Source organism: Pelecanus crispus, chromosome Z (genome assembly GCF_030463565.1).
Source record: "Pelecanus crispus isolate bPelCri1 chromosome Z, bPelCri1.pri, whole genome shotgun sequence".
NCBI classification, from domain to species: Eukaryota; Metazoa; Chordata; class Aves; order Pelecaniformes; family Pelecanidae; genus Pelecanus; species Pelecanus crispus.
In genome coordinates, this window is record NC_134676.1 from 30377434 (window position 1) to 30390113 (window position 12680).

Here is a 12680-nt window from a genome sequence, read left to right on the forward strand (position 1 = left end):
CCCCCTGCCCCACCCACCCCACCCCCCCCACCCCCCAGTTTTTAGGGGTTTTATGCAGACATTTCTACAGGGGAATTAGTTTTTATACAATTGAAAGTGCAAATGTAAATGAACTTGAGTAATGACACCTTTTTTTAAAATGAAAAAATAAGACAGAATTTTAACTTCCCTGTTCATTTTCTGGCCCCAATAAGGAGTAGCATGTGTCAACTCCAGTGTGCAGCCTGGTAGTGTCTAAAGGTCTGCTTTTGAAAATGAAAAGCATTAGCAATGGCTGTGTTGCTGAGCTGGAAAGAGAGTTGAGACTGCACACAATGTTCTCTCTTTAGTTCTCACCAAGCTAAACATCTGCAGCCAGACATCATGAATATCAAAGCCACCATGCTGAAAATTAATTTGTGCATCTTCTGAAGCAAGTTTGGGTGTCTCCACAGTATCCTTCAGTTGCTAGGGTGTCTGTGTTGAATACATACACACACATTAGAAGAAACGCTTGCTACAGCTCAACAGTTACACTCTTTGTGCAAGAGTTCACACCCAGCATGCTTAATCTCTTCAGGCCTTTTGGGCTCTGTTTTGATTTTCACCCTAAGTGAAAGTCATGGTAACAAAACAAAGTAGGATCTGTCCAGCCTAACTTGTAATAATGAAGACAATATCTATAAAGAATATTTCCCTTCATTAATCTTTACCTTAATTAGTGAATCAGTGGTGATGACACAACTGAAATGCCGTAAGTAGTGTTATACTGTAAACTGGAAACTCAGTTAATACCCAAATTAAACCTGAAACAGTTAGTTAGATACACTGGGAAAATGGTGAAAAAAAACGCAGAAATGCTAGGTCATGTTTCAACTACCTTGTGACAACAAACACGTTTGGAGCAAGAAAGGAGAGTTGCCAACTGAAACCCCAGAAAGTTAGATGAGGCAGCTTTGCAAACATTACAAAACAGCGAAGTCTGGAACTTGGTGGGGTCCAGGAAGTAACACTTGTGTTTGCGCAGTGCCATTGAAAGCACCTCCTTTTCCCACAAGCTGGACTCACCTAGCCACATCTGAGACACATTTGCCACACAATCATGCCAGCGCTCTTTTTGGTGAGCAAATGCATAGTTAGGGATTGTAGCCCAATGTATTTGCTTAATTTAACTGTCATGCAATTCTCCTTGCTTAGTTCTGTGCATGCATACTGTTTTGAGCCTGAGATTAAACTAACCTATGCAAAGTAACTCTGAATTTGAATAGAGCCAGATATTAAGTGTTTCATGTTATTTTATTCCCTTTCCTCTAATCTGAAAAGTAGAACCATCCTGTCTTAATTAAGCAATGTGCTAGCATTTAGTCGTAACTGAGTGTCATGGCCTGCTAGTGTGTCACAGGTGATTTAATGTTTCCTACTTTTTGATTGTGAGTCTGCAAACCATTTTTTTTTCACCAGTGCTATAGATTAGATATTAAAAGAATGAAAAATGGATAAAATAATTACCTGTTTTCTATTAACATTACCATGCATGTAGGAGAGGGTTACATATAGGAATGTACTTGAATAACAAATAAATGAAAACTTATAAAAATACAGTCTGATAAGCTCTTACGGGCATAATAATAACTCTACACATGTCCAGACAAATGCTAATGAAACATCTAGCTTCAGTTTTTCTCCTGAATTTTTAAAAGATTGCAAAGATGCAAAGATTTTGTTTACTTTTTTGTGGTTTTTTTGCCAATGTAAGATATTTCAAAGGAAAAAAAGTCTACTTTTTAAAAAAAAAATAGATTTTTGCTTTGTGATAGGAGAAGCAGAGTCTTTGAACTTAGCTCTTGCTAGTTTTTGTACTGGTGTAATGCCATTATTTTAAATGATGCTATTTCTGATTTATGCTAGAGAGATCCGCCAGCCCACTTTCTTTGTGCACTGTGAAATTGAGCACTTCTTTTTGTTGTGTACCTACATTTCTTTAATAAAAATAGTTCCCTGAAAATGTCAAAACATTCCAAGATTTATTTCTTTCAATACTGTTTTATTCTTAATAGGAAAAATCATATAATTTAAAGTTTGTTTATAATTTTATTTTCTCATAAAATATAAATGAAAATGATGCTGCTTACTGCCACTATGAAATGTTGGTGCTGAGGAAGAGGGATTCATCCCATCACTTCAGCAGTAACTCAGCTTAACCAGGCACAGGAAGTCCTGCTTTGCTAGGGGAAGTGCCTAACGCTTAGGGCATTTTTGGGGCGGAGGGGACACACCTTTCCTTTGCCATTTTGTTTCATCTAATTGCAAACCACTTGGCACTGTGCTCAGACTTGTAGTCTGCAGTGTGAGCTGGAGGCCTTCTGCTTTGGTGGTAATCATTCTACCCCATCCTTGACTAGTTTTCAGTAAGGAAATGCTGTTGGTGTCTAATGCTCTGTTACTCCCATTACTGACATCACAGCGTTACCTACTCTTTTCTGCCTCTCTGCCCATGGGATCTGGAGACAGCATGGTAGCCCTGTGTATCTCCTACAGGGGCATTGCTCTAGTTTTGTGCCAGTCGGAGATCCCAGCCCTTCTAACTTCTTTTTCAGAGTAAAGAAAGTGGAGATTAATGTTGCACTGTTGTGCACAGGTGAAGGAGACAGCTTAAGCTAGCTACTACAGCTTCAGACAGATGTGTGTCTGGATATATTCTGCTCCTCAGTACACATGATTTCATCCCAATGCAAATAGCTGCCTGCTCTTTCCCAATCTCCATAACCTTTCCTGGGCATCTGCTATACTATCTCAGCAGTAAGAGGTTTTATAGAAGGTTTCCTAATTTTTCTTTGATTTTTACTGAGATAAAAATGACTTTATCAAATACTGCATAACAAAGCAGAAACAATGACAACAAAAACTTCACAAACAGGATTCTGGGAGTGCATGCCCCTCTCCCATAGGTACCTTGTTTGTCACAGTGCTTTCAGATGAGGTATTACACCTGACTCCTGATAAGAAACTTCATTCATTATGTAATACAGGCAGAGAGAAAGACACGCCACCATGGCATGGTGATCGCTGTGTAGTCACTGAGCAGAGACTCTGAATAAAATATAGATTTGTCTACATTTCCAGATGAAAGCAAAGCCTTTAAAAAAAATGTGTAATTATTCTTTAAAAAAGAAATCACATGCACATGGTTTAATTAGAGGGTGTTTGGGGGTTCTTCAAAATATTATGGTTAATTGTAATTTGACATCATAAATTAGATTCTTGAAAACGATTTTCAGCAGACTTTTAAGTAAGTATAAATCAAAATGCAACAACAGCATTTAAAAAAATCTTGGCAATTTGGTGCCTTGAATAGCTGCTAGCTGTCTGTATGAAAATCATTAGTATAATCTGCTTTCACATTCTGCTGAGCACTTTTGTGCTATTTAAAATCTATCATATACTGATAAATATTGGCTTCCAAACAAATCTGGTGTTGTATTTTTGATGACATTGTTCTTCAGCTTCAGTATTAGTTTGTTCTTTGGCCTACTGTGTGGAAACAAAAGAGCACTATCAGCAGAAAATCTTGTTAAGGAAAGCTTTTAAAACAACAGAAAGTAAATGCAAATACTTTATAATGTATACCAATTAAGCTAGTGCTCTTTTCTTTTGCGAGAAGCTAAACTGAGTCTTCCAGAGACCTGTAGGAATTAAAGATTGAAATTAACATGTATCTCAGGTATCTCAGTTCAAGCAACTTCCTAAAGTATAAGGAGCGTGGGACTGAATGGCAGTTCCTAAATCCAGTTCCAGTTCTACCGCTGACTTTCTGCAAAGCCTTGGCTTATTGATTGTACCTTATATTCTCCAACTGCACATTCACATCCACAGCAAGATACCTACCATGCAGGAATATTAGAAGGTTTGACGAATGTTTATACACTGTCTTCAAACAATGCTGGCCATTTTTGTTGTGGTTTAATTCCCCAAACTTGAGGCCATTTTTTTCCCCGCTTCTTTTTCCCTGTCTTGTAAAGGCTATTTCTATTGCTTCTCCTCTGGGACGTAGAGATAAAAGCATTTTATTATCCAGTACAATGACTTCCTAGAAAAACTGGGCTTCTCATTAATCATTATCATTAGCCATCAGTGCAATACTGAATGCCTACCTTCCTCTCAGGAAAGAAGCTGTAACTGAAAACACAGAAGACATAAGTAATGAGAGGGGCCTACCTTTCCAGATGGTTTTAAATGAAAGCAGCTGCTTTACTGATTTGGTTTTGATGCAGCTCCGCTTCAATTCAGGTTCCACCTGTAGACTTCTAGCTGCATAGATCTTGCATGCTGCTGAATCCTATGTCATTCACTAAGGTTTTTAAGCATTTTCAACTGAAATTTTGGAAGTGCCTGGTGTCTGTGGCAACCAGAAGATGCTAGTAAATATGAAATATTGCCTCATATTATCTAACACATGTAACTTCCTGGGGGGCATGTTACCAGCATTTTGGGAAGCTGTGGTATGCTACTGTATTTACTAGCACTCCTTGACTGTGTCATTTATTAATTAAATATATCAGGACAAAATTATCTCACCACGGTTCTCAGCTGTAACATCGTATTTCAAATAGGTTCACTATTATGTGTAAAAATCTAGTATGTCAGAAATTTCACTCTTTGATTATCAGGGTTTAGTGAGAATTTTGGGACAGAGCTTTACCTCTATTTACATAGCTGGAGGAATCCCAGGTCCTGGGATGGCAAGTGGATGTATAAAATACAGCTCTACGGTATAGTTGCTGTCTTCCTTTTTTCAGCTTTTCATACTTCATTCAGGTGACTGGGCAATGCCTTATGTGTGATGTACTATCTTGTTATTACAGTGTCTTGACACCAATTGATACCTGGTGGATTTCCACTCTTTTTATCCATTTTAATAACACTGACCCTCAGGATTTAATAATACCAGAACCAGCAGGGGAAGTGAGGATATTACCAATGCAACAGTGGGTTTAGGAGGTAGAGGACTGCAAAGCATGGAGGACAGAAACATCAGAAGGTGGTATAACCCCTTTGATTTTCATATTTGAAAACTTTAAAACCATTTTAAGAGTAACTTCTGCAAAAGGTGATGTAAAGTAGGAATTGTGGGTCAAAAAGTTCCCTACATTGGCACACGAGAAAATCAGTATGATAGGTAAGAAATTATTTTGCTGGTGATTTTTATGTTTCACAAAAGTCTTGATTATTTGCCTTTGGTCTTGGTTTTCAAACACATTATGTCATTGAATACCTCTTTGCAATATTTGGTGTTTGAAGTAATGGTAGGTCAGTTCAATGATGTATAATGAATAACTATGAGTCCTGGAGAGAAAGCTATTAAAATTTCAGTCTGACTTGACTCTAAGCTCTAGGTCACATTTAAATTTAGAAATATTTATTTTCTTATCATAATTTTGTGATTTCTATCTGAGGAAATCTGATGTTTTGAGTCAGCCTTCCATTCCATTCTTCTGGCAACATTTTTTTTTTTGTGCTGACTAAAACTTTAACAGAAAATTTATTAAGGTTTTCACACCAATGCTAATGGACAGAATAAAGCAACAATCACTCTCAGCCTAAAGTTAATGAGGATCTGACCACTGACTCTTTAGATGATTCCTAGTTTTAGCAACATGAGAAAAATCATTTGAAATATTATCCAAATTATCCATACTAAAATACAGAATATATGACACATATACATCCTCTTGAACATGACATGTTGAAGTTCTGTCATTGTGCCATTTGTTCTAGTCAGTGGCTGACTAGAACAGGTTTCTTTTTTTGGTAAAGTGTTTGTGATTTGCATTATAATTTTCAAACATTTTTTCTGAAGATTCCCTGTGCACCCCGGCAATACTGTAGAGAAATCAACAAAGATTTTAAATTATAACTAACGGGTGTATCAGTTTTTGTTTCCAGTACCATAAATATTAAATGGCAATGTTAACCCATCCATCACTGTTCACTTATAGAACATTTGTGGGTTTGTATCAGTAATGACTATGTGCACATATATTGGCTTTTGCTGTGTATGGCATTCTTGTCACAGTCATCAGTGAACATGCCTAATATTCATTAGAAGTTTGAAATGCACTTGTTGACACCTCACACCTTGTGTAATTTAACAAGGAGAAGAGTTTCATTATGTCACACATGTGCACAACCAATAATTACAAATGGGAGTATTCAATGAGAAAGGTCACAGGCTTGAAACTCTGCATAGCTTTTATTTTGGTAGAAGATAGGTCTGCATTGCTTTGGCCATGGGAAGTGATCAAATCACCACTGCTAAGTCCCATGAAAGTGTAGGGAGGTCAGCAAATTCAAACGAGAATTGCTGCATGGTGTCCTGTGTCAGCCTATGTGGACCCTTAGCTTTCCCAGCAAATAACTGATTCTGAAACAGCCTCATATCTTACCATTGCCCTGCTGGGTCAGTCTCCGACCCAGAGGAGCTGTCTGGGTCCGTGCGTCACCCAGGACTCTGCTGTCCTGTGGGACTCTGGTTTCAGTGAAGTTGGGTGCTGTGCTGTGGGTGTTATAGACCCATACTGACTCCTGAATAGCTCTTTTGCTTTTTGTAAACACATCTAACTGTATGTGGAGATAGAGCCCTGTACTTTCTGTAGGGTGAGTGAGGTGAGAAGTTTAATCACACTGGCCAAAAGTAATTGTTGTGGCATGTAGTTTGAATATTTCTGCTCAGTGCAGAGCCTCAAGGGAGACACAATGCCTCCTGGAGCTCACCACATCCTTATGGGCATGCTAGTTGTCCTGTTATTTATAAGACAGCAGTACGTGCTGCCCTGACACCCCTGCTAACCACCATGTGGAAATGCTCCTTGTCATTGCTTCCTCTCAGGATTTTGGAGAGTACAGATGCCGGCAGGCAGTAGCACCTACACAGTGGTCAGCAATGGGTCTACAATTCATGCCAGTGTGAAGGAACCTCTTTTGATGATCTCCCCACGTTCCTGCTTTAAAAAATCAATCACTTTCATCGCTGCAGGATATCCAGAGTCAGCATTTGCCTCTGTTCTTCCTCAGTACTGATGGGTTTTATACACATGTAAGCAAGATCTCTAAAACTGCTTGAGCATAAAAGGCACAAGCTTTAGCTCTTCAGTACAGTACTTGCTGGAATAATGCTTCCTTGGTTGTGTAGTCAGCAGAGAGCTCCCTGTTTGTGATTTTACATATCTTTCATCTCAAGTCACATCTAAATGTAAAATCCAGTGCTCAGGGACATTATATGGATTTGTGACATCTTCTGCTGGGCTGTAGATTAATGAAACAACGACTGGATTATACAGCCTCCCCTACATGTATTTCTTCACCTCTGGCAGATGTAATATTGATAATATCCTTCATTTAATATGTCATTGCCCCAAGCATAATTCAGTGGAGGTTACCAATATATTTCCCTCTTTCACTTAGCTTTTCCTAATATCATCTTGGAGAGAATTTGGCAGAGCAGAAATTGCATTTAAGAAGGTAAGGAAGAAAGTGCATTAGTGTGTCAGACAGGAGTAGTATTCTGAACAAAGGGAAAGGCAAGCAACATGTTAGTTTGTTTGCTAAAGCATGTCATGGCCGATGCAGCGTATGTTGGTTAGCAAAGTAGCTTGGACTCTGTAGTTGAAGAGTATTGTCACATTGTGACACATGGCAATAAGGAGAATCAACCACAGCTTTCCAGGTCTTGGGATGGAAGACGGAAGTGTGACTTAATGACAACATTCTCCAAAGCTGCTCCCCATTTTCAGCTGACGATGGTGCTGAGGAGATATCTGTGATAAGGACAGGGCGATTTTGTGTGTAGCTTCTGACTGTCACAGACAAAAATTATGAAAGCCCATGAGTAGTTCTCATTGTTTCTCATTGGAAGTCAGTGTGCCTCCACCAACTACTGTCTTATTCCTTACACTCAGGGCAAACAGTGAGAATCCTATACCAGAATGGGAAAATGAGACATTAAATAGCCATAATAGTGAAGCCAGAATGTGTGCAATCCAGGTCTGACTGAAATCTCAGAATTAATAGACTTCACTGGAGAAGAAGCTTTCTATTAGCATTTTGACTCTTCTACTAGAATTGTTGGGTTTTGAACTTGAAAGACCATCTATGCTGCCAAATTCCCCACAGAAATTAAAGGTGCTTTTTAAGTTCAGAGATCTGTCCATGTACAGAAGCTAGTAAACAGCAAAGGATGCTGTATTTTAAAGCATTATTAATATTCATTACTAAAAAATGTCAGTTTCTAGAATCATAGTTCAAAATTTCTTGTTTGTATTTACTCAGGTTCATTGATACTGCTTTTTGATTTGCATAACTTAGAAATACATGCCATTTTGTTGCTATAAGCTAGGAATGTATGAACTTCAGTTGTTGGTTTTATTTGCTGGTTTACTTGTTTTTATAACCCCTGAGTGATTCCTTGCCCCTTCCAAAATGTGAATCTTCACAGCTGAGAAGGGAGCTGCTTTCTTGAGAGATTCACGCTTTCAGTACCTCAAGCAAAGATATTAATTCATTTGTAATTGGGAATTATATATTTCAAAAAAAAGAGAGATAGGAGGACTGCTTTCTCAAAGATATAGCTTACTGTATGAGAAACCTTAAACATAGGATGTTCTATGTGTCACAGCAAGAACTTACCTTTTCCCTGTGAACTTTTGAAATGGAGTTCTGGCAAAACTTTCACTATCTAGGTGAAATTGAAGCACAGGAAGAGGAATCAGCAAAATGCTAGTTTGTGCACTTCATTTTGAAACACAAATGCCTGCCATTTACCCATTTTATTCTATCTTTTCTTTCTTCCAGAAATCTCCTCTATGTTTACCCTCAGAGGCTGAATTTTGCTAACCGACCAGCTTCTGCAAGAAACATTACCATCAAGATCCAGTTTATGTGTGGCGAAGACCCATCCTGTGCAATGCCGGTAATAAAAGCTGAGATTTCTTAGCAGACTTTTGCTTATGTGCATTCCTGAGGAACCTCTGAAAAGATAACTCATTGTTTACTTCCCATCACCACAGTTTCTAGTGAGGCCGTAGGAAGCCTAACATCAGAGAGCTGGTGAAGTTTGTCATTCTCATCAGAAAGCAACGCTGTAGTCCTTACCCACAACAGGAAAGACTTGTCACTCAAGTGGAGCAAAGGCATATTACTCCCTCTTATCTAAGTCTTCCTACCTTATTTCAGAAGAGTGACATCATATTAAATCAATGCTGTGTTGGAAATTCTAAGGGTAACGTTCACAGAGCTTCACAGACCTTTTAAGAATGATGTAGTCTATGTTCCAGTGTAAATCTCCTTCATACACACTATGTGTACACAAATATTCAGGTGTAACACTGGAGGGTAGAAGCTGGGATCTTCATTGCCTGAATCTGAACAGGTGCACAATTATGCAGTGCAGGTAGAGTTTTCCATGTTTGAAACGCACTGTCTTTTAGGGCATACATGTGCACTACTAGCTGAGCAGGCAGCACTGTCTATGTTCAGGTTGTTAAACGTTTCTCATTATAAGATCCTCTCTTCAGCTTTACAAAGCTTCAGATGTTCAGTTTAAAGTTTTCTAACCCAGACATCTGCTTCAGCCTGAAGTTTTTGGGAAATTTTCAGACAGTGTAATTGGCTATTTGAGAATGACACTGGGATAAAAATCTTCTGTGATTTTCTGTGTTAGAGTGGGAGAAAAATGAGTGGAAGTACTACTTTGAGGAACTTTAATCTAACAACATATTTGAGCAAGGACTGACATCTGACCAGCCTTTATCAGCATGCTGACACTGTACAGTGTATACTTCACAGCCTTACTCCACATAGGTCTGGAACTGAAATCAGATCATCAGCACAGTGCTTTCCCAAGACACACTTCTTCCAGAGCTGGAGCTGTGCCATGTGAATATAACACTGTCTTTTACACAATACTGCATTGTTGGTTTTCTTAAACTCTGCCCATATTATGATTAGGTTGTGAGAAATGCTTAGGACAGACACAGTTCATCTGGCATCCCTCTCCACTGTGAGAGCTTCATCTCAATACATGTGAGCTTGTGCTGTACAGATATCCTTGTCTAAGCTCAGCTCCCAGGGCTCCCTTTAAAGTTACTGGATTCCAGGACCCTCCCATGAGGCTGTGTCTGAAATGAGGGAAGGAAATCAAGCACCAAAAATGCCTATTTTTTCTTCATTGATTGTAAAGGAAATTTGGACCTGTAAGGTAAGGTGAGATGGATCGCACCCTAAATGAGCAGGCTACAACTGAAAAGCAAACTTCTAAAATTAATTTTAATTTAACTTTTTAGCATTTAGTTAAGGCGGTGTGACAATGTGTAAAAGGCTTATCATAACTTTATTCCTGCAATTCCTAACTTTTTAGTGCATGACTGGAGAATGTGATGAGGTAGTCAGTGGCTCTGGAAATTACATCTGCTCCATTTTCCTGATGTTTTAGCCTGAATTGTGTGTGGGAAGATGCTTGGTGATATGACACATTTGTGTCAACATGTTAGGATAAAATTGAAGAGTCATTTTCAGCCTTCATATACTCTCTTAAAATTTATACAAGATGATGACATTTAAATGCTTTAGACCTGGCTGCTGTTACATTCTTTTCTTCTTAACTTAGGTAATTTTTGGGAAATCTTCAGGTCCAGAATTTGTGCAAGAAATATACACAGCTATCACATATCATAATAAGTAAGTATTGTTACTATTTTTATGACTCGAGAAGTATTAATCATAACCTCTTTACATAATTCTTAGCCTACCTAGTTCATCAAGGAATGCTGGTACTAATACATTTTAAACATTTACATTTTATGTGAATTTGTCATATCTAATTTGGATTGCTACATGCATTGGCATAAGTGACCATTGCGTTATTGACCATTGCTTTTCTTTTTGGAGCTTTTCGGAGGTTAGTTGAGAATATTGCTAACCTGAAGATTAAGGAGCAGAAGCAGGAAGCAGCAGCGCAGCTTTGTAACAGCATTCACTTTGATGAATTCACAGATGCAAAAGAGCTGAAGGGACATTCTCATTCTTGTGAATGTGGACTCAGGATTTAGGATTTACACAATAAATACGTTGGAACCCAAAATTAAGACTGAATGTTTTTGAAAGTACAGAGATGGGTGAAAGCTGAAACATTCCAGCTGATACCATCTTTGCTCTTCCTGATTCAGAGCTGTAGATAGTTCATAAACATAGCTGTATATATATGTTCTTTGTTTAACTCAGCTCTGAGGCTGTTTTCAGGATTTATAGTATCTAAAAGCCTACTGGCAAATTTGCCTTCTGCTCAGTCTCATACTTACATTGGAAATGTGCTTGCCATTTTTTTTAAACAGGTCCCCTGACTTTTATGAAGAAGTGAAAATTAAGCTGCCAGCAAAACTCACAGAGAAACACCATCTGCTATTCACATTCTATCACATCAGCTGCCAGCCAAAGCAAGGAGCATCTGTGGAAACCCTCATTGGGTATTCAGTAAGTTCCATGTGATATATAAGTGTGTGTGCATGTGTGTGTGCATGTATATATATATGTATGTATCTACATCCAGTGTAAACAGACTCTTTGCTTATCAAGAATTTTGTCATAGATTCCCTTTCTGGTTATGGTAATACATCAAAACCAGTAGAAAGTCTTAATGTTAATTCACAGAAACCGGATGCAACCTGTGCTGTTACATCCTCATCCTGTAATTTTATATTGTTAAGTGTCTTTGAAGTTGATGAATTCACCTGATGCAACTGAAGTTAAGTATGCATCTAAATATTTGCAACAGCAATGCTTTATAGCATATCACCTAATTCTGTTAGATTCTATTTGTTGCAGAAAAAACCCCAAACATACACAATTACAATTACTTACTGCTATCTGACATGTTCATACATTAGGTAACAACTAATATAATATTTTCAATTAGGTTTTATATGGCATATCATTTATGTTCTAAAGTATCTTTTACCCACATCAAAATTAAAAACCAGAAGGAATCTAGAAGGTAAAATGTAATTCTCCTGCATTCGTTATCTTCATGTTGAGACTAGCATGTCTTTGCTTCAGAAATACATATTGTAGCATAGTCTCTTTGACCTTTTCTTTATCAATTGATATTTTTAACTGGAAAGATTTTAAAATAAGAGGAAAGCATAGATGATGATACTACTTCAGATTTGAAAATGTCCTAGTGCTATGGTCAGCAATTGAGCTGTGAGGCCACACAAGTGTTTTCCATGTCTTCCTGCTATGAAGTTTGTATTTGGTTTTGATCCCAGTGCTGAGAATCCTTTCAAATGGGCTTTCTTTTATGGACAGATATAGTCCCAACAATGTCACTGGGATTGGTAAGAGGTAAATTAGTTTGTAGTTCAGGAGCAAGACCTGGCATAGGTGAGGACATAATTTTCAAGCTTCTGTTCACCTAAATACAAAATGTTTCTGCCCTGTGATACTGAAATGCACAGCCTCTTTCAGACTTGAATAGGAGAAAAATTAAGTGTGTCCAAATATCAGTAGAGAGTTATGATAAGTTATTCTGGCCTTAATCCTCATGGTCACCACAACCAAGATGTTCAATTTATCCTTAGCAAAACCTCAACTCTGTTGATTTGCCTCAAAGCCAAGGATCAGTCTATTCAAGATACGTGATTTTTTTAAAA

The 12680-nt window shown here is 38.0% G+C and overlaps 1 protein-coding gene across 1 annotated transcript in view; it reads left to right on the forward strand.

Annotated features, from left to right (window-relative positions):
• DOCK8 (dedicator of cytokinesis 8) overlaps positions 1-12680 on the forward strand; it is a 94676-nt gene that overhangs the window by 37498 nt on the left and 44498 nt on the right. The window contains exons 15-17 of the mRNA XM_075727029.1: positions 8827-8944; positions 10640-10710; positions 11364-11502. Coding sequence (XP_075583144.1) covers positions 8827-8944; positions 10640-10710; positions 11364-11502 — 328 coding nt within the window. The remainder of the gene's footprint in view (positions 1-8826; positions 8945-10639; positions 10711-11363; positions 11503-12680) is intronic.